Source organism: Psammomys obesus, unplaced genomic scaffold (genome assembly GCF_907164565.1).
Source record: "Psammomys obesus unplaced genomic scaffold, mPsaObe1.curated_primary_1811, whole genome shotgun sequence".
In the NCBI taxonomy this organism is placed as follows: domain Eukaryota; kingdom Metazoa; phylum Chordata; class Mammalia; order Rodentia; family Muridae; genus Psammomys; species Psammomys obesus.
Window position 1 is genome coordinate 43,303,498 of NW_026585895.1, and position 22,849 is coordinate 43,326,346.

At 47.6% G+C, this 22,849-nt stretch overlaps 1 protein-coding gene across 1 annotated transcript in view; it reads left to right on the top strand.

Moving 5' to 3' along the window:
* Positions 1 to 20,553: 20,553 nt before the first annotated feature.
* Psmb7 (proteasome 20S subunit beta 7) overlaps positions 20,554 to 22,849 on the top strand; it is a 56,199-nt gene continuing 53,903 nt past the window's right edge. The window contains exons 1-3 of the mRNA XM_055599993.1: positions 20,554 to 20,642; positions 21,037 to 21,130; positions 22,231 to 22,328. Of these exons, the coding sequence (XP_055455968.1) occupies positions 20,581 to 20,642; positions 21,037 to 21,130; positions 22,231 to 22,328 (254 nt within the window). The 5' untranslated portion in view covers positions 20,554 to 20,580. The remainder of the gene's footprint in view (positions 20,643 to 21,036; positions 21,131 to 22,230; positions 22,329 to 22,849) is intronic.

Sequence of the window (22,849 nt, forward strand, 5' to 3'; positions counted from 1 at the left end):
CACAATGAGGACAGTTGGCATGCTCTGTTTTGCGAATCATGGACAATTAGTTTCTTCCGGAGCCATTAGCATGGAAGGTAGGAGGGGAGGGGGAGGGGCAGCTCCAAGAGTACAGGGGAAAGTAGAGAGGTGGGGTGCAGAGGCCCCACCCCGACTGCCTCAGTGGTCTTACCAGCAAGGACTTCTGCTTGGGCGGGAGCTCTGAATGGATGACTGTACCATCGAGGCCTTGGGTCCACACTGTCATACTGCCTCCCGGAGGAAGCACTTACCTCTCCTTGATCCCAGGCTTCCACATATGTAAGACAGTTCAGAAGAGGTGGGATTCCTGTGCCAGCCCAGTGCCTTTGAAACTGTGGCAAAACACACAGCATATTGAATTTACTGTCTATGATAGGTTATTTCTCTTTTATTTACTTTTGAGACAGGATCTCACTACGTAGGCTTGGCTGGCCTGGAACTTGCCAAATAGACCAGGCTGCCCTTGAACTCACAGAGATCAGCTTTGGTTTTTACGTGTCTGCTTAGGCCTCTTTCCCTGCCTTTCACCCTCTGAATGCTGGGATCAAAAGTATGAGCTACCACACCTAGCTCAATTTTATCTTATTGGTCTTGCTTATGTAGCCAAGGGTGGCCTAAAATTTGTGATTTTTCTGTCTCAGCCTCCAAGTGCCAGTGTTATGATTATGTACCACACGTGGCTTTCTTTTTGAAAAGAGGGGAATCAAAGCAAATGACACAATGGTGCTAATTTCCCAACTTCTCTCTGGATTCGATATTTAAAATAAAAATCAGAACTGAGTATTGTTGTACAAACTTATAAATCTCAGGATTGATTCAGAAGGCAGAGGCAGGAGGATTGGGAGTTCAAGGCCAGCATCAGTTTCATAGAGACTCCAAGGCCAGCCTGAGACCCTGTCTCAAAAACAAACAGACCAGGCATGGTGACACACATCTTTTATCCCAGAATTCAGGAGGCAGAGGCAGATGGATTTCTGTGAGGTAGAAGCCATCCTGGCCTTCAAAAGAAGTCCAGGACAGCCAGGGCTCTGTTACACAGACAACCCTGTCTCAAAAAAAAAAAAAAAAATCATCCAAATAAATAATATTAGATGGAAAAAAAATCCTCCTATCTGGAGCAGAGTTCAGCATGTTTGGGAGCCAACAGAGTACAGGTAGGACATGGTTATCTTATTTTTGACATGCCACGACCCTACCCTACCCCAGTGTTCAGAGCCAGTGAAAAAGCAGGGAAAGAAGGCCAACACAAAGCCCCATTCTGCCTGGTTGTCAGGGCCCTTTCCGTATCTTTGGCTTTGGTTTCAGTGTGTCCGCTGAGGCTTTCTGTGCTGGCATTCAATTTGCACTGGATGGCATTTAGAGAGTGGGCATCCAATGTGATTCTGCTGTTGGGAAACGGAGACTTGGGGAAGTGACTAGGGTTAAGTAAGACTGTCAGAATGTGGCTTGAATCCTGGTGGCATTAAGGAAAAGAGAGGCAGGGAGGAGGGAGAGAGAACACTCACACCTCTCCATGAACTCCTCTCCACTATCAGCAAGAAAGCCTATGTCACATGCAGCCCCTTAAGCTTGGCTCTCCACAATCTTGAGCCAAAATGAGCTTATTTTCTTTACATGCCTCAGTTGTCTTGTTGGAGTCCTGCAAGACTAACACAGCACACTGGGGCCATCTGCTCCACACAGTTTCAGGAGCCCATTTTATGCACGCATAAGTTGACCTCGGAGAGAAAGTAGGCTCTTCAAGGAAGGGGTAGACTCCTTCTCTAGGGCTGGGGTAGACCTTAGATGATACTGCGGTACAGTCTCTCTCATGTGCACTGTGGTCTCACTCTTTCTGACCCATAAAAAAGCTGTAGCCTGGTGTCCATCTTTCTTTTCTCTACAGGGCCCTTGCAAAGGCTCCCTAATAATTCTCTCCTTCTCTCGGGACAACATCTCTTGGGGTCACTCCTGGAGATGGCGAAGTAGAATGGGAGCCGTCTGTAGACCCCCACCTGGGGCCCTGTCTAGCAGGCAGATGTGTCTGGACCAAGACCTACCTAATCTGTCCTTCCCAGAGCCTGGGTGATGCTCAGCTACCAGTGAAGGCCATCCATCAGCTAAGGATGGCAGTGGTGACAGGCCCATTGTCTCTGGGGACTGGGTCTAGAGGCTGAAGGGACAGATAGCCATGAGACATCTCAGGCCCATTGTCTGGAGAGGGAAATGGGCAGGGTAATTGCTGCCAGGGATACCTTAGGGGTGAGCTGAGGATACTGGCCCTTCTCAGTACCAGACCTGGGCCTGGCCCAGCCTCAGACCTTCAGCTGAACCCTGCTTCTCTGCCACCAGAAGGCAGCAAGAGCATGGACATTTTCACCTCAGGGTCACCAAGGATAGGACCTTCACCAACTCTGATTTGACTTTGATGGGTCTCTCCATTCGAGGCAGACTCACCTTTTTCTCTGAGGATAGAAGAGTTTGTGATTGTGAGGACCACTGTCACTTTTCTCTGAGGGGCTGGCTCCCACACCAGAGACACACCCCACTGACCTTGGCAATGAATTCCATAGGGTCTACAATGGGCCTAGAGTCACTGGGTGTCTTCTTTCACCTGCCCCAGGGCCTTCTACCTTGGGACTGGAGAAGTAAGCCTTCTCAAGTTTCTTTCCTTCCGTGGCCTCCCACCACGTCCAGGAGAAAGTCCTGCCCCACTCCTGTCTGTTCCCCTTCTTTCCCTGCTTTCTCCTCTCAGTTTCTGATCAAGGTGAACATTCTCTACCTAGGAAGAGGCATAAAACTCCAAGCCTCTTCTGGTTCATTTCTCCTCATCCCTCAGCTTAGACCTTTCTAAGTTGTGTTCCTGGTGCCCTGTATTGAGCTGGTTTAGGATGATCTACTGGTCCCTGTGAATGCCTACGTCACACCCACTCCAGTACCTGGGCTGAGCTCTGATCTGTGCCTTTGGGTGGCTGGGGTGGGACTCTGTCTAATGGGCCCTCTAAAGGCCTAAGAGGTGTGTGTGTGTGTGTGTGTGTGTGTGTGTGTGTGTGTGTGTGTGTGTTTGGCCTGTGAAGAAAAGCTTTTCTCTTACCCCTTGCCTGCCCGCACCTGTTTCTGGGACATCTCTGGAGGCAGATGGGATGGCCGTTGCTGGACATTAACACCTTCCTCACAAAGTCCTTGCTCTTCTATCAGCCTATGTAAGGACTGGGCCAAGTCTTTGCTCTTGGTTTACCTGTAACACCTGCATCTTGGAGCCCAACATACAGCAGAAATTGAGTGTAGCATATGTCTGTAATCCCAGCACTTGTGAAGCTGAGGCAAGAGGATTGCTACAAGTTTGGGGCTAGCCTAGAGCTTCATGGTGAGTTCAAGGCCAGCCTGGACTATGTAGCAAAACTGTTTCATTAAGCTGTGCTTAGTGGGTAGAACACTTTTTTCCCCAGCAGGAACAAAGGGCTGGGCTCCATCCCCAGCACTGCACAGACTAGGCAAGGTGGTTCACTCCTCAAGCCCTGGGGTTACGGCACTTGGGAAGCGGAGGCAGAAGGATCAGAACCTTAAGGTCATTCTGAACTACTTAAAGTGTTAAGGGTAGCATGAGATACATGAGACAAACAGACAAATAATAATAATAAAAACTAACTATGTTTATTTGTATTAGAAGGGAACCAAAGGGCAGAGCAGGAAAGACACAGCTTCTGTGTAGCAAGTCCATGGTGTAGCCTAACCCTTCTGGGCTAGGCTCACACAGCCCCCACCCACCTCTTTCCTCCAAGTGTAAAGATATTTTCACTCTTATGGGCTTGGGCACTCTCTGTATACTAGGCATAACGTTTCTTTTTGGGGTGACAAGAATGTTATCAAATGGATTGTGATGAAAATTGTACAACTCTGAATTCACCAAGGAGCTCTGGGCTGTGTGTTCTGACTGGGTGGGTGATATGCTGTGCAAACCTCAGCCCAGGAAGTCTGCTATTTTGGGGAAAGGCAGTGCTGGTAGGAAGAGAAGGCATTGAACTTGGACCCAGAGGAGCTGCCTTCAACATCTGCATGAACTGCATGAGCCCAGACCTGGGACCTGGGGTCCTAATCTCCACCCAGGAGTTTACAAGAGCCCATGAGACAGTGAAGTGCAGCTGGTGCAGATGCCCATAGTCATGCTGGAGAAAAGTGAGTGTCTCACTTCAAAAGATGAACAAAGACTTCAGCGAACAAAGAGGACAAGCACAGAGTAAGGTCAATACCAAGTGTGGGGCTGGGGTGCTGGCTCAGGGGGTAAGAGCGCTTGTTTTCAAACGTGAGGATCTGAGTTCAGATTCACAATACCTACTAGACACTAGGCTTAATGCTGTTTACAAGGACCTCAGTGCTCAAGGGACAAAGACAGGATCCCAGGGGCTGGCCAGCTAGACTAGCTGAAATAGCAAGTTCCAAGTTGAGTGAGGGACACTCTTTCAAAAACACCAAGGTGTACAGCAATAAAGGAACACGCCTGACAACACTGACTTCTGGCTTCTATATACCCATACATGTACACTGCGTATATATGAAAAAGAGAAAAAGAAAAATGAAAATTACTGAGCCTCAGGGTGATGTTTATTGGCAGAAATTTGCCTAATGTATAGGATACCCTTTGTTCTATTTCTAGCAATGAGAAGGAATGACAGAAAGAAGGAAGGAAGGAAAGAAGAAAGGAAGGCAGGCAGGAAGGAAAAACATGCCACTGGGGAGGTGGGCATGGCAGTGCACTGTTTTAATCTCAGTACTAAGAAGGAAGAAGAAGGCAGATCTCTTTGAGTTCAAGGACAGCCTGATCTATATAGTAGCAAGTTCTAGGCCAGCCTCTGCTGCATAATAAGAACCTGTCTCAAAATAATGATAATAATAATTAAAACATAAATACTGTAATGAGGAATGTTTTTCTTCAGTTTTGATCAAAGGAATAAAACCATAACAACTTATATCATTTTATGGTACTAATTTGGCAAGAAAAAGCCCCTTAAAATCATAAAATTCCATGCTGGCATGGTTGTGATGAAATCAGTAAATGTACTTATTAAATATACTTAGGCACAGCCCTCTTAGAGATCAATGGAATAACATTGATAGCACTAAAGATGCTACAGTCTTTGATGCTAGGGATTTTACCCGATGGTAGATGCTTTGTGCACGGAAGTAGTGATAATGGGACTGCAGAGATGCTCATCTGATAAAAGCACTTGCTGCTCTTAGAGGAACCAGGTCCCGGCATCCACATGGTACTGCACAGCCGTCTGCAACTTCAGTTCAGGGGATTTCAGTTCAGGGGCCTCCTCCTGGTCTTCCAGGGTATTGCGTGTACACGATACGCTACATACATGCAGGCAAAGGCTCACCCACATAAAATAAGAATAAACAATGAAATCTCTTCTAAAAGTAGTGATTAGAATATTCTCTACAATTCTAAAAAGATGTTCAAAGGTTTAAAGCTGGGAGGGACTTCTCAGTTGGTAAAATACTTGTGTTGCAAGCACCCCTAGGCATCACATGAAACATCAAGGCAAATTCGATGATGACACATGCCTTTAATCCCACCACATGGGAAACAGGAATGAAATGCTCTGCGAGTTCAAGGCCAGCCTGATCTACAGAGTGAGTTCCAGGACAGCCAGAGCTACACAGAGAAACCCTGTCTCGAAAAACGAAAACCAACCAGCCAACTAAACAATAAAACCTACAAACAAACAAAACATCCAGGCATGTATTTGTAATCCTAGTGTTGGGGAGGCAGAGAAAGAAAGTTCCCTCAGATTCACTGGCTAGATAACCTAGTCTAACTGGAACCCTGACCCGGAAGAAGTGGATTGTGTTCTTGAGGACGACACCCAAGGTTCTCCAACTTCCACCTGTACAGACGTGTGCACCTGAAGATCTTAAAAAAATGTAGTTCATCACCAGTGCCCATAAACACACTGTGACATGTTCAGTTGAAGAAACGCCAAGCCTTTTAAAATGAGAATTATCAAGACAACATAGTGCTGAGCATGGCGACTCATCCCTAGCACTTGGGAGGGAGAGACAGGAGGATTGCGGTAAGCTGAAGGCCAGCCTGATCTACAAGAAATTTCTAGGCCAGCCAGAGCTACATGGTGAGACTCATCTCAAACTGTCCCAAACCAAAACACAGTGATAATGAAACTGCAAATGGCAACACAGTAAAGAAACAAATTAGGAAGCAAGAATTAAACCTCTGTGTGATATAATTGCAACTAAGTGCAACTTCACATGGACTGGGCCAGATACTGTGGCAACTGACCCAGCATTTGTGGTTACTGCCCTTCTCCTTCATCCAAAAAAATCTTGATTTTTCTCAGCCTCCCTCGAAGTTTTGGGTAGTCATGTTACCACTGATATGTAACCCACCGTTTTTTTTGGGGGGGGGGCTAGAAATTAAGAAATACTTTGCTTTCCTGAGAAAAGGGGTTATCATAGCTTCAAACATTGTCTCCTCCTATCCCTCCACCCCCAACCCCAAATTCTAGTGAGATGCCCAGAGTTTCGGTGGCTCTTGTGACCATGAGGTAGAAGTGTGTCCAAAGATAATCTCTCTGGGGTGGTGGAGCAGCAAAACTGCCCTTATGGACTGAGTTCCTGAGAATGTGGGTGGCTCCCTCGCTCACCTACCAGAGGGAGAATAAGTCCCCGTTTGTGATGGATACAAATGGGTGGTGCCAAGATGCAGAGCCAAGTGAACTGTGGTTCAAACATTATTTCCCCTACTCTTGTATCGTGTTGTTCTAGGCAAGGCCCTTCCACCTCTGCATCGGCACTTCTGTCAGATTTTTCTTTCTTTTATTATTTATGTGTGTGAGTGTGTCTGTGTGAATGCCACTTGTGTGCAGGTCTCTGAGGAGGCCAGAAAAGTCACAGGCTGGCTGTAAGGCAAATGAGGTGTATGCTGCGAACCCAGCTCCTGTTGAAAGAGCAGCAAGCACTCTTAACCACTGAGCCCTCTCCAACCCCAAAATAAGTAGCTTTTGATGGTGGACCCGACACATGTGCCAATATTGTGCTAATTGTAAGATGATACTCAGGGTCAGTCTCTTAACTGAAATCATAGCTGTGGCCGGCTCTAGTGACGCGAGTCTATGACCCAGAAGCAGTTAAGTGGGACATCCAGTGTCAGCCTCCGTTACATAGCAAGACTGTCTCTCAAAACAAAAGCAAACAAAAAGCAAGCAAGCAAACAAACAAATAAAAATAACCAGCCAGGCACAGTGTGGAACGCCTGTAAACTCAGGGAGGCAGAGGCAGGCGGATCTCTGTGAGTTTGAGGCCAGCCTGGTCTACCAAGCAAGTCCAGGACAGCCAAGGCAACACAGAGAAACCATGTCTCGAAAAAACAAACAAAACTAGAAAGAAGGGAGAAGAGGAGTGAGGAGGTAAGTACAAGTTCGGAAGATGAAGAAAAAAATTAACCACGGAGTTGGAGGGCAGAGGCCGCGCTGGTCTGAGGGCCGCGGAGCCCTCTCTGAGGCTGCAGGAGGCGGCGGCAGGTGGCGCTGGTGGCGCGCTGCTGAGCAGGACGAGTAGCGGCCGGCGCTGGGGGAGGCTAGGCAGCCGCGGTTGTAACTCCGGGTAAAAATAATCAGGGAAGGCCAGCTGCTTCCTTGTCAGCAACCAAGAGGGAAATAAAGCTCACGTCCCCTCCAGCGAAAACCTGCTCTCCCGGTCCCCTGGCTCCTGCCACCAACTGCTCGACGGCCGCGTGCCAATCCCGTCTGCAAGCCTGCGAGCCATCCCGGAGAGGCTGGTTCCAACTTCATCACTGCAGCTTGGACAGCACGAGGGCGGGGAGGCAGGGGAGGGGGTTGGGTGTCTCTAGCCACTGGCCAAGGTTTTTTGCTCAACCGAGGCTAGGGCTCCGACTAAGTGTCTCCAGAAATGGGCAAAGCAATCCCTCCCCGCTTTGGTTTTTTGAGACAGGGTTTCTCCTTGGCTGTCCTGGACTCACTTTGTAGACCAGGCTGGCCTCGAATTGTCCCCAAGTCCCTCCCCTTGGCTTTGCTCATTCTCACTATATCCTAGGTTGGCCTTCATCTCCCAGCATAGGTCCTGAGGGTCTAGGAAGTTTCTGGTGCTCACGGTCCTGAAATCCAGACTTAGTAGGGCTTGCTGGTCCTCCCAGGGCCCTCCAAGCAGAAGTATTGGTCTCTGTGATAACCAGGGAGATCTGGTAACAAGGTAGTGGCCCCTTCCCTGCCTCCACCATCCCTTTTCACGCTCCCCAACACACTGAACCCCTCCTCCTGCCCACCAGGTCCTGGACTGGTGCCTGGAGCCCCCGACCCCCAGCACCACATAACCCAGGCATGGTGGCACACACCTGCAATCTCAACCTTGAAGAGATGGAGGCCGGAGGGTCAGAAGTTCAAGATCATCCTCTACATAGGAGGTTCGAGGTCAGTCTGGATTTTATAACAACCCTTTTTTAAAAAGTTGGATTTTGTTTGTTTGTTTGTTTTTGTTTAAGAAAAGAATGGGGGGTGAAAATGTCCTACTCACCAGGAATTTGGTGGCCCTGCTGTGTGCTTAAATACATAAATCTCTGCTGGAAAGCTGGCTCACTAGTTAAGAGCACCGGCTGCTGTTTCGGAGGACCCTGGTTCAATTCCTAGCACCCCACAGCTCACAATTGTCTGTAACTCCTATTCCAGGGGTCCACCACCCTCATATAGACGTACATGCAGGCACATTAAAAAAAAATACACCAATCTCATCACGTCACAGTTACCACCATTCAGTACAATAATTTGCTGTCAGGGCCTGTCACCTCAGAGCGGGGACGCTGTACCATAGAGCAGAACTGTGGCAGGCGAAAATACACCTGGGCTTCTATGTGAGTGCCCTGATGTTCACTCTGTGACAAAATCTTGGGAGTGATGGATTTCCCAGAACGTGCTGTTTTCCTGTGTTAAGCAACATGTGACTGTACTCATGTGATGCAAATGGAATTTTAAATAAGAAATATTAAAGAAACGAAATGTAAATAATAAAAATTAAAATATTTTTTTGGGGGGGGGTTGTCCTACCTTAGTCTTTCAGGGGCACTAGCTGTGGCCTTGGGTCTGGAAAAGGCTGTGTGTGAGCTATAGGGAAGGTGATTCTGGGCTCATGGTCCCAGGCAGGAACCCAGGCACATACATGATAGACTCCTAACCAGGTAGCCTACTGAAGTAAGGCTTGCAGGGTGGGGCTCTGTACTAGAGGGAAGTTTCTATTTCACTCTATTTCACGTGCTCAGTAATTCGGAAATCTGACGAATCTGTTTCTTAACTTTCTTTTTTTTTCTTTTTCTTTTCTTTCCTTTTCTTCTCTCTCTCTCCTTCCTTCCTTCCTTCCTTCCTTCCTTCCTTCCTTCCTTCCTTCCTTCCTTTCTTTCTTTCTTTCTTTCTTTCTTTCTTTCTTTCTTTCTTTCTTTCTTTCTTTCTTTCTTTCTTAACATTGCCCCAGAGAAAGCTTGTCACCGGGACCCAGGGGATGGTGCCTCCTTGGTCACTGGGCTGATGCTTCCCTGATTGAGTGTGGTGTGAGCTTTGAGGTGGACCTTTTGGAGGGAGAGGGCAGGAAACATTTGGGAAAATGCCAAGCTACTCCATGATTGCTGAAGACTTATGTAGATGCGATTTTGTGCCAGTCCCAGAGAAATGGCACAAAACAGCATAGGGAATTTCTGGACATTTGAACACAGTGCTGTAAATTGAACAAAACAAAATATGGGGGTCCAGTGAGATGGCTCAGTGGGGAAGGCGCTTGCTGCCAAGCCTGATATCCTGAGTTCCATCTCCGTGTCCTACATAGTGGGAAGAGAGAACCAACACCTGGAAATTTTTCTCTAATTTTCCTATGTGGGCTTTGGCACACATACACTCACCTCAAAATAATTAAAAAAAAAAAACCAAAACACAATATGCAGGGGAGGGTGTTGGGAGCCATAATCTGTCCTGAGCATGGGAACCAGCTGCCAGGTCATTGTTGGGCGTGGCCATGTCCCAGGAGAAAGCACTTCTGGCTGATGCCAAGGCTGACAACCTGGCACATAGAGGTGGGTCTTGGGGGTGCCACTGGCCTCTTTTCTGCCTCTAGACTCTCCTCCACGAGGACTTACAATGACCACAAATAGCCTAAAGCCTCATACATGATGACTTTGAGGTCTTGTAGGTAGGAGCCTAGTATGGCTGTGTTCTCTGCTCTGGGTGTTATTGCCTTTCCTAAGAGTCTGGAATAGCTACATATAAGCACATTCAGGCCATTGTCTCCAAGGTAGTGGGAGCAGGGTCCCTTGCTACTTGTGGCTAGAAATTAATCCTCATACTCAAAAAAGCTCAGCATCTCCTTATGCTTTTCATGGGCCCCCTGCCAGTTAGGCAGGCCAAGTCACTCCCAGGGTCATCCCTGAATTGTCCCTTCTACCACAGTTCCTTTTTTATTTATTTCTTTTTTTTTTCATGTCTCTGTCACACTTGTTTGTTTGTTTGTTTAAAACAGAGTTTCTCTGTGTAGCCCTCGCTGTCCTGGAACTCAGTCTGTGGACTAAGCTGGCTTTGAACTCAGAGATCATCCTGCCTCTGCCTTCCTGGTACTAGAATTAAGGGCATGCACCACCATGCAGGCTTCTGTTGTACATTTTTAATTCTGCTTCTTTCACCTTCTGCCTCTGCTTCTAAGGACTCTTGTCATTACCCTGAGACTTCCCAAATACTCCATATTAATCACATTTAAATTATTGTTATTATTACATCACATATATATGCATGATGTAAAAAGAGGGGCATATGTGCCTTGGCTCAAGTGTGGAGGTCAAGAAAGCTTTGTGGAGCCAGTTCTTTACTTCTACATTTGTGTGGGTCCAGGGATTGAACTCAAGTTGCCAGGATGGCACAGCAAGCCCCTTTACAAGCTGTGCCACTAATTTTTATACTAGTCTCTTAAGACCAGCAGCATACCAGAGTGCTTAATCTTGATTGTCAGTTTGTTGGGATTTAGAATCACTGTGGAAACAAATCTCTGGGCCTGTCTGTGAGAGATTGTGAGAGTTTTTCTAGACTGAGTTGACTGATGTGAGAAGACACTTCCTAAATTCAGGCAGCACCATCCCATGGACTGGAGTCCAGGATTGCATAAAAAGGAGAAACTGGCCTGAGCAGGAACTTTTATCTCTTCTCAGCTTCCTGACTGTGACTATAGTGTGACCAGCTGTCTCGAAATTTCCTGCTACCGTGCCCCCACATATGCACACCACGGGGGACTGTGTTCCCTCAAACTGTGAGCCAAAATAACTCTTTACTGCCTTACTACATACGGCAAGCAGAGAAGTAACAAATACATCCTCTCAGGGCCTTGTTATTTAGCTGACTGCCTGTGGCAACAATATACTTGTCCACCTCCAACTTCCTGGTTCATTCACCCAGTGGTGTCTCTGCCGCACTGGACAGGGGCTGCAAATGGCAGGAGCTTGTCACCAGGGGGAACTAGAAACTGCCATGGCCTGCTCCCATGATCCCTTCAGCTGGAGCCCCACCTTGGTTCTAGCTCATGGCTCCACCACTGCCCTTGATTAGGATGCAAGCACAGAAGGTCATTCACTCTCAGGCAGAAAAGAAAAGAAATACAATCCAGTCAGACCTTTGCAGAGGGTCTGCCGTGTACCTGTGTACCTGGCTGTGCACATGAACTTGCCTTGTGTCGGCCAAGGGCTGGGGCTTCTTACTTCTTTGAGAAGCATGTGGACTTAGAGAGGCTAAGTAGCTCTCCTGAGGTCACACAGAGTGGCATGGAAAATGGAACCGAGGGAGGGGACAAAGGTCCTGTGTCTTCCCCACCCCCACCTTCACAAAGCCACTGACAGGCCCCAAGGACAGCAGTCTGTGCTTAGCTCTGAGTCATTTTTTTCTTGGCCCCAAAAGTTAGAGACTTAGCTCAGTGTCCTCTGAGGCAGTCAGTTAAGCAGGAGATGACTTGTGGCCCTTAGGGACGGAAGGCATTAGGCTTCATGTGCTTGGGGCCACCTGTCCCCAAACTGCTGTCACCTTTTAATAGATTTCTCAGGGAACAAGTAATTTGTTCCTGATGCTGGCTCTGCACTGGGCAGGAAGTCCCTATAGGCCCGGAAGGCCAGTGTGAAATCACTCAAAGGCAACTGCTGGAGGAGAATGTTGGGTCAGCGCTGGCCATTTAGCTCGACCAGACCGCCAATTACTGCCTGGCCTGCTTCCTGCCGCAGACATGCCCAGGGCCAGGGCTTTGAACCCTTACAGGGAGACCAGCTTCCAGTAAACAACCCTGGGCAGCAGGCAGATTGACAGCAAGTTCAGCATGAGCATTGGTGCTGCTTGCTCTAGCCGGCAGGTGGACAGCACTCCAGTCCCTGGGGGTCCTCATTCAAGGGCTCAGGGGCTGCCCGAGCCAAGAGTGTCACTGCTGGCTAGACAGTTCCTGCCAAGATCAGCAAGGTTTCTGAGCCCTAGAAGGTCATTCCTCAAGACAGCATATGAGCCTGGACTGGATCCTCGTCTCAGTCAGCAGCCTGGGAGCAGGGTGTGGAAGATGCCATAGCCTCCTTCCTTTCCCTAGGAAGATGTGCCCAGGGCAACACACACTCTGGGCTGACCACTACAATTAGCTTAGAGAATGTATTCCAGTGGTCTGAGCCTTCTGGATGCCAGGAGATGGTTGCCTTATGGAAATTGGCTGGGAGGGGCCAGGAGGAGCTTTCTGGAGGAGGTGGAAGGTTCTAGATCTCAGTGAACATGCATTGGCACAAAATCATCACACTATGTTTTTTATTTACACATTTCCCGCTAAGACCACCTACATCTCTCCATTAAGAAGTTAGGGAAGTAAGAAAGATGGAGAGCCTGGGACAGACAAACACCCTCTCCCACATGCAGACACGCACGCACACACACACATTCACACTCTTGTAATACTGTTTCTTAAAGTTTCACACCCCACACTCACAGACTTAATACGCAACAACCCCCTTCTCTCTCCACATTGTCACAGGCAATCCTATACATTTTCCTTCTAAAATCAGGGCTTAGTTTCAACTTTTTCTTTCCTCAGGCAAGCTGCAAAAGAATGCAGCTTCTCTTTGTCCTTGCTCTGTGATTCATTTATTGCTCTGCTCAGGAAGTCAATGACGAGGCATGAAAGCCGGGAAGGGGGCTGCCTTAGCAAGCTGGCGCTTTGGGCCTGTGCAGCACCTTCAGGCAGCTACCTCTGTCCCTCAGTGGATGCTGGGCTGCCTGCTCTGTGTCTCCCCCCATTGCTAACACACTTTGTCCATCCTCCTTTCCCCATCCCTGTGGATCCTGACGTGGGTTGTTACATCCGTAGTTCATGGGGCAGGAAGGAACTAACGACTATGATACACAGCTGGGTGTAATTCCCTGGGCCAGGAAACAAAGAGATCACACTGGTGGGAACTGTGGACGGGGCTCCCAGGGGTTAAGTCTAGCTACCTAAAGATAAAACAATGACCACCCAAGGAGGGACAATAGAGGCTGGTGAGATGATTTGACAGGTAAGAACGCTTGCTGCACCAGCATAAGGACCTCATCTACAGGATCCACATTTAAAAAAAATAATCAAGGGACCCACATATGCCTGTAACCACAGTGCTGTGAGAGGCACACAGGGCAATCACCAGGCTCCCTGGCCAGCAGCCTAGCTCCAGGTTCAACGACAGATCCTGTCTCAAAGGAATAAGACAGGGAGTAATAGAGGATGACACCTAATGTCTTCCTCTGGCATGTTCACCCAACCCCCAAGATATATATACATATAGCATGCACACACACACACACACACACACACACACACACACACACACACTCCACAAATGGATGATAACATACACAGCGAGGGGAAAAAATGGTGTGGGCTCTTATCAGTTCCAGGGTAGCAGTGCTGTGTGTTTGCTGAGGTATTCTGGAAGGTTGGAAACCTTCAGAATTAAAATTCAGGGGGAAAGTAATAAATGTTTTAGAGCATTTGAAAAAAATACAGAAAGCTCCAAGGACAAAAAAGAAAAAAAAAATTAAGAGTGACCTGAGGTTTCTCCAGAGGGGAATGTCGCCTAGTCGAGACACAGGTTGCTTTCAACACGTCAAGGGACAGCCACACTTGTCCACCCACACACATTGCAACCATCTCTTGTTGTTTCTCGGGTCGCTGAAAATGCACGATTTAATGGTCTCATGTATTCCATCATGAATTATCTAACCATTCTCCTATTGTTTGAAAGGAAAGCCATTTCCTTTCAATAATGGAGTGCCATTATTGTATTGTTACATACCATCTAAAACCCATTCTGGTAACAAACGTGTGATCTCTTACCTAATATACAATCTCTGGTAAATTCCAGTATAGGCCACTTTAAATAGGGCTGCAATGAACATCTTTATCTTATTAAATTTATTGAGTGTATGCTGTGTGCATGTCAAGGCGTGGGTGTGTGAGCTCACGTGAGTGCACGCGGAGTCCAGAGGAGGATTTAGGTATCTTCTGGTACTTATCTATCTATCTACCTTGAGACAAGCTCTGTCACTGAACCAGAAGCTTGGCGTTTGGGCTAGGCGGACTGGCTAGCGTGCTGCTGGAATCCACCTGTTCCTGCACCCTCTGCTGGTGTTACTGTCATGCAGAGCTTTTTACGTGGGTGTTGGGGGTTCAAACCCAGGTTTTCATGCTTAAAGAACACTCGTTCTTCCTGATAAGCCCTGCCTGTCTCCAGCCCCTACAATTGCATATCTTTACACATCTGTCTTTGTTGGGAATAGATCCTTTGTGAGAAGTTGTGGGGGCCAAATGTTCAAACCTTTTCTGAGGATCTTGACTTATTTTGACCAATGGCTTTGCGGAAGGCATGTGCTGCTCAGCTCACCCATTAGCTCACCCAAAAGTCCTCCTGTCAGACACCATTGGGAACTCTGAGTATTGTCATTAGATAAAAGGTCAACTCTTGACACCTGCTCCCCGCCACTGACCATCAAACCTCTGACACTGAGCTCTCCTCCATTATTCTCTGGAATAGTCCAAGAAACATATGACTTCCCACAAGGCTTTGGGCTTCTGTTCCCTGTCCCCAGCACAGACTGGTTTATAGTTTCAGTGTGATTTGACCCAGTGGTGCCCATGTGGACTTTTGGGCTACCACCACCCCAGGTTGGACTCTGAAAGGACAACAGGGACACTTCTTTCTGTCCCTACACCCAACTTGCTTCTTTCTCTTGTCTATGTGGCACCTCTAGCAACCTCTAGTCCCTTCCGTCTGTCTTTCCTGCTGCCACTCTGGCCTAGGCCTCCTTCATCTCTCCTCCATGCTCTCCTTTCACAGCCTCTATCATCTCTACTCTCCACCACACCCACTGCCATAGCGAACACCATGACCAAGGCAACTCCCAGAAAAGAAAGCACGTGAGGCTTGCTTACAGTTACTCCATTATCAACATAGCAAGGAGCACGGTGGGGGACATGGCAACATGAAAGCAGACTTGGTGCTGGAGAAGTAGCTGAGAGTTTTTCATCCAGATCCACACACAGCAAGAAGAAAGAGACACTGGGCCTGGCTTCTGTTTTTGAAACTTCAAAGCCCACCCTCAGTGACACACTTCCTCCATTAAGGCCACACCTTTTAATCCTTCTCAAGTAGTGCCACTCCCTGCCGACAAAGCATTCAAATATATGAACCTATGGGGCCCATTCTTATTCAAACAACCACAAAGATGCGGTGGCTCCCCACTTGTAAATTCAGCGTTTGGGAGGTAGAGGCAGGTGAATCAGAAGTTCAAGGTCACTTCTGGCTACGTAGCAAGTTCGAGAGCAGTCTAGGCTACACGAGACCCTGTCTCAAACAAACAAACAAACAAACAAACAAACAGGAAAGTGGCCTTTATGGTGCCTTGTCTTTGGGTGATTCTCTATTTAAATGCCATGTGTTATATCTGTGCTTAAATACCTTCGATGGTTCCCCAGTGCTTTCAGGAGAGTCTCAGGCTTTATCCTGCATTCCAGAGCCTTGAATGGCTGGATTTTGCCCTGATTGTTTCACTGTGTGGCTGGCTACAAGTCAGCCCTGGTACTTCTAAGTTCCTGACTTAAAGGACTCACCTGTTGTTCCCTTTCTCCTGGTTAGTGAGACCCAAACAACTTGCGGTTAAGCCCTGTAGACAGGTCGGGTCTAAGTTTAAATTACTAGTCTCTTTTAAATCATCTGCATGTTGTGAGCCAAGTACATCTAAGGTGGAGAGTTCTCTGCCTGCGAGCCAGTAATGAGAAATGAATGGGGATGTAACCTGGGAGGTACTTAACACAGCTTCTGGCATATTGAAAGATTTCAATAAACAAACAGCAACCAGGATGACTCAACCGTGGGCTAAGTCCTCCCATGCTACAGAACCATGCTGAGAAGTTCATTGTGTCTTGCAAGGGCTGGACTAGAAGCACCAAGGTAGTCTCTGCTTCTGCTCAGCATCAGCCAGGGCTGGCAAACACAGCCCGTGCTCATAGTGTCTGGAGTTCTGTGGGTCTCAGGTGGAGGGAATCCACACTTGGAGGCATTGCCATGTGTCTTCTGCACCCCTCTCACTGGAGCTGGACTTCTGTGGGCCATGCAGGGCGGCTTGGCACCTGGGTGCTGGGCCAAGGGCCCTGAAGCCTGGAGCAGCTGCGCTAATTCATGCAAAGGAAGGTACACAGGTTGCCCTGTCTATTTATAGCTTATTTATGGAGGAGGAAAAACAAGGGCCCAGTTGCCGTGGTAACCAAGAGCATCATGGACCACTCTCCCTGCAATGGGAAGAGGGCCAAGTCAGCTCTTGTGGGGAGCCCTCTACTGTGCATATCATGATGGAGGCTGGGGTGGGCCTTCTCCACCTGTCCCGCTCCGGGTTCCTAGGCAGACTGTGGACTTGGTAGGGTGGGGGCTGCTGCTCCATGGGTGCTTGGAAAATTCAGGAGCATGCTGGGGCCATGCACAGCTGAGCTTTCTTTGTGGAAGGTGCTGTCTGCTCTCTAGGTCTTCTTGTTCACTGTCATCTGAGTGCCTGCCTGTTGCCTTAGGAGGATATGGAAGCCTTCTAGCTATGTTTCCATGTATCCCTTAGGCAACTTAGCACAGAGAACTGGACATTCCGTCCTTAGAGCAACCCCCCTCAAGGTTATGATCTTGCACAAAGTTTGTCACCAAGGAGGGTCTTAATAAAATATGAATGAATGAATGAATGAATGAATGAATGAATGAATGAATGGCTTAACAGGTGTTCATGCCACACTCATGCATTGAGGGAGATGTCAATGTTTTTTCATTTAATACATGACAAAAAAATGGAGCTACAAGGAGATAAAGAGATTGCCTGACATCACATGGCTGGTAAGAGGCTGAGTAAGGGTAGAAGCAGGGGAGGAGGAAACCTTACTTTTGCTTTTTTTTAGACCCCAGCAGATTTGGGAGCTAGGGTTCCAGGTAAACTGTAGCCGTCAGGGCTGTAGGGTCAGGCTGAGGGTAAAGGTGCTGTGAGGGTGAATCTCGACCCTGCCATCTATCAACAGTATGGGCTTGAGCTAAGACTTTGCCCTTCCTTGCCTCAACCGTATAGCAGGACAAAAATGAGAGTGGGTCCTCAGAGCGCGTCAGCTCACTGCAGGCAGGCAGGCACTGTGCGTGTCTCCAAGTTATCTACTTTCCCAGTGCCTGTCTGGTGCACATTCTTGGTGCCGGGGATGATCCTCAGATCCTGTCTATAGGCCAGAGCTCAGAACCTCAAGTCTGCTCACAGTTGTTGGTTGTTACTGTGCTATTTGGGAATTGAGACACAGAGAGCCCGGTGGATTCCCTGAGGTCATACACAGGGCAGAAGCGGTGGCTTCGCCAAATCGGAAGCTCGGCAGCCAAGGAGTAAGTGCAGCGGTGTCCAGGACAAAGGGTGAGCATCCTGGGCTAGGCTGCAGTTCCAAGGAATAGCAGTGAAGGTAAACAAGAAAGCTGGGCAGGGTTCTCGGTGCTGGGCTTAGAGCTTCACCCATCATAGCTGAAGTACAGTGGCTGATGCCTAGTCGGCCTGGAGCTGCCGCTCACCAGCAGACCACTGGCTCATCCACTTACTGTCTACTCCCAGGACTCCTGGAGGCTCTCAGTCGCCCTCTGCTGGGCTCTGTCGACCATCTCCAGAGGCAATGGTACCTCCTCAGATCAGCCTGGCAAGAAAATGGTCAGCGGCTCTGCAGCTCCCGCCAGAACCAACAGGACAGCCGTCTTTCCACTGCCGTGCCTCCCGCTGCGGCAGGCGCAGAACTCTGCCCCCCAGTTCCCAAAAGCCATGCCTAAAGTTTGGTTTTGTCATTTCTTCTCTGTTTCTTTGCTTATCTCAGGAGCTTACACTCCCAGGTTCTAAAGCAGCCCACTCCTACTTTCAGCCCCCACCAGAGGGACCTGTTCTGGGTTTTTCTCTTCTTTGGCTTGTAAACCCATGAGGTGCATGACTTCACGAGGCAGCCATAATAAAGTACTCTAAGCTGGGAGGCGTAGGCGACAGAAATGTATTGTCTCACAGTTCGGTAGTTTGGAAATACAAGGACTGGGACTTCCTTTTGAGGTCATGTGGGAGAGTCTGGTCCAGCCCCTTGCCTATTTTCTGAAGCTTTGGTAGGTGGTCTTTGTTTTCCCTGGCTATGGAAACATTACAAGGAACAGAAGTTATCTTCACCTGTGGCTGTCAACAAACTGCCCCCTTTTATAAGTACTCAAGCTAAGCTAGGTTAGGACCTCCTAGCCTATTCTTAGTACGGGGGATAGGCCTTCAAAATTAGAATTTATTTTCTTTATTTTAAAAGTCCCAGAGATGCAATCTAGTAGAGATTAATCTTTAGTGAACGTTTATTAAAAACATAGTTGTCACACTGGTTCTAGACACTTGGGATAGCATTCATTAATTCATCAAGTCATTCATCTTCAGCTAGAACCATACCAGGCACATAGTAGGTGCTTAATAAATATTTGCAAATAAATTAATTTTACAGTCATGGAGGCTTTCACTTATTGTCTAAGTAAGTTTAAAAAACTTTCCTGACACTGGGTGTGGTTTTACATGCCTTTAATCCTAGCACTCAGGGAGGCAGAGGCAGGTGGATCTCTGAAAGTTTAAGACCAGCCTGGTCTACAAAGTTGAGTCCAGAACAGCCAAGGTTACATGGAGAAACCCTGTCTTGAAAAAAACCAAAAGAACAAAAAGCAAACAAACAACTAAACCCACAAAACTTTCCTGACTCCCAAAGTCTACATTTCTATCATCAGGAGATGTTGATAAAACTTCCATAACCGTACATTTATAATGCTGAGTATCGGTATGACCTCTGTGCTCATCAAACAATCCAGTGCCCCGCCTTCAGCTCCACAACTACTGATTCACTTTGTTCCCACAGATTTGCCTATTTAAACATATTTCATATAACTGGAAGTATACGGGCCTGGAAAGATAACTCAGCGGTTGAAGAGCTTGCTATGCAAGCGTGAAGATTGGAGTTTGAATCTCCAGGAGCCATGTAGATGCTGGTGGCTGTATCAATTGGCTTATAATGCCAGTGCTCAGAGGGCAGAAATGGCTTGGAGCAAGATGGCTAACCATCTTGTACTGGTGAGCTCTGGGTTCAATTTAGAGCTCCTGAACAAGGAATAAGGTGGAGACTGACAGAGGAGGACTCCCAACATTAACCTTGGGACTCCACACACGTGCACACACACACATGTGCCCACAGGCATGTGAATGGTTACCACATGCATGTATATGCATACCACATGTGAATGTAATTGTCTAATACATGTTTGTTTTCATGCCTACCCTCTTTATTTTTAGCAGACTGTTTTCAAGGTCCATCCCTGATTTAGTGGGTATCATGCTTCCCTTTTATGGCTGACTACTGTTCCACTGTGTAGATATACTTTTGTCTATTCATTCACCCATCGATGGGCATTTGAGTCCTTTCCAGATTTACTTGTTATGAACCTTGTTGCTAGGCACATTTGTGTAGCTTTTGCGAACTTAGCTTTCCAGTTCTTCCGGGTATGTATGATAGTGATAATTTTAGTTCACGTTCCAATTCCTTTTCCGGAGCAGGTGACCATTTTACATTCCCACCTGTCATATATGAGTTATAGTTTTTCTACATTATCTCCAACACTTGCGATTTTCTCTCTGATTCCGGTTATTGTAGTGAGTCCAAAGCAGTGTCTCGTTGAGGATTTTGGGTTGCATATCCCTGAGCGTCAGGAGACTTGGTAATTGGGGGAATTTTATTTATCTGACTTAACAAACACCATCCCTTGGGCGGGTCGTCAGTTTCTCTTCCCCGGGACTTGAGGCGATCGAACTCAAAGCTCTCCGAGCCTCTCTAGGAAGTGAGAACGCGGGCACTCTATGACCCACAGGGCCAGTTCGAAGTTTGCCCCGCCTTTTCATCCCGTTCGGCCGCAGCGCCGGAAGTGGTAAGTTCTTTGTGTTCGCTCCGCCCTCGGCCCGGAAACACTTTCTTGGGAAGATGGCGGCTGTGTCAGTGTTTCAGGCACCGGTCGGAGGATTTTCTTTTGATAATTGCCGCAGGTGTGTTTATGCCCCGGGATGCGATCGGGGCGCGAGTGGGAGCTCAGTGCTCCGGGTCGGCTCTGGGTCACGGCCTGGGCCCCGGACGTGAGGCAGGCGTGGGGATGGTGCCCACGGCCGTGTGACTCAGGGAATCCGGCCCCAGCACGGGCCGCTTCTGAGGCCGACGCGGCCCTCTCCCTCTGCCAGTGTGTAAGGACTTGGTCTTTCCCTGTGGCTTTAGGCGGGTCCCGGCCCCGATCTGTAACTCCTCGCGGAGGGTGCAGATGCTGGAAGAATCCTGTGAGTAGACTGGGGTGGAAGCAAACTGAGTTTCCTCTCTAGCACTCTTCGTGCCATCCCGGCGCAATTGTGGTCTCGTCCTTTAACAATGGATTTCTGTGCTTCCCCTCAGGAATGCCGTCTTGGAAGCTGATTTTGCAAAAAAGGGGTTCAAGCTTCCGAAAGCTCGGAAAACTGGCACTACCATTGCAGGGGTGGTCTATAAGGTAAGCCGAGACAGGCGAGCTGTAGCAGTAACTGACCTGTTAACAAGCCGCTGGGACACTCGGACTCAAGCTTTCAGCTAGATCTGGCAGTGCAAATGTCAGAGTACATCGCGAAAATTTTTTTTTTTTAATTAGGAACTGCTTTAGTCAGGAGGTTTCACGTGTTTAATAGTTTCTATATACTCACTGTAAAGTTTTTGACATGAGGGCGGTTTGCTTTTGCTTAAGGAAGCAGGGTGATGTAATGGGGAAACACAGAATTTGGGATCAGTAGTTGTCTAGATGTTTAATGCATTGCTGCTGCTCCCAGTTTTGGGCAGTTCAGTCTCCCCTCCCCCCTCCTTTGAGACAGGGTCTCATTATGTAGCCCTGACTGTCCTGGATCAGGCTTCTTTAAACTCACTGAGATTCACCTGCTTCTCGAAGACTGGGATTAAGGGATTGAAAGCACGTGCCACTGTACTCTCAGCTTTCTTCGAAGAGTTAGACTTCCATCCATCAAAAGGACATAAATTCTGAATTAAAATATAAAAATCATAAGGGCTGATGTTTGTTGTTATGGGTGAAGAGAGGTACATTTCAAAAACTAGTAGACAGAGATGCTGTTTCCTTAATTTTGTCTGTGTGTGTGCGTGTGTGTGAGCATATGCTGTATGGGCCAAGTGTAGCAGTCAGGGAACAACTTGGAGTCCACTCTTACCTTCATGTGGGTTCTTTCGATGTGGGGTTCTTGCGATGGAAGTCAGTTTTTCTGCATTGCACGGCTGGTGTTTTTTTTTGCTGAACAACCTTGCTGGCCCAGAGATGGCTATTTTAATGGAAAAGTTTTGGGTCCTCCATTTATTTCTTCCCGGTTTACCTCTGTGATTTGTAAGGAATTTATTGCATCCCCAGCCATTTGTTTGAAAATGGAAATAAGTATCAATCACTTCAGGATTAGCCAATAACATTTATTAAGGATGTAATAAAAGTTTTAGGACAATTGTTTTCGTAGGAATTTTGGCTGGGGATATGGAATTAGGGACTCAGAAAATGACCATTGTTTTTCTTAGTATCTTATGTATATAAAATTGTTGAAAACTTTTTTTTTTTTTTAATAGGATGGCATAGTTCTTGGAGCAGACACAAGAGCAACTGAAGGGATGGTCGTTGCTGACAAAAACTGTTCAAAAATTCACTTCATATCTCCTAATATTTAGTAAGTATTGTGAATTTTAACTACTCTGAAATTTTCTAGTAAGTTGGGACTAAAAATTGACCATTAACCACCACTCCCCTTGCCACCTGCTTGCTGTTGAGACTGTGTTTTCTAACTCTTCGATGTGTTTCTAGCTGGAATGTAAGTCAGCTGATAGAGTGCTTATTTAGCACAGGGCCCTGGGTTCTCTCATCAGCACTGTAGAAAATGGGTGGTGATGAAGCCTGTGATTTCAGCATTGGGGAGGTGGAAGCAGGAGGGTCAGGAGCTTAGGGTTATCCTGGGCTACATAGTGAATTTGAGGCTCTAGGATAAATGAGACTCTGTTAGAAAACTAGCTCAAAACATAACATGTCACCTGTGTCCCTCATGGGCAAGTCCCACTGCTTCACTCTGATTTAGTTGGTAGCAGGTTCTGCCTCCTGTGTGCCTCTTGAATTCATCCCCTCCTATTTTCCCCACTGCTGTGACCTTTATTTTATTTTCTTTTTCAGCCGGACAGTTGCAGTTATTCAGTTGGC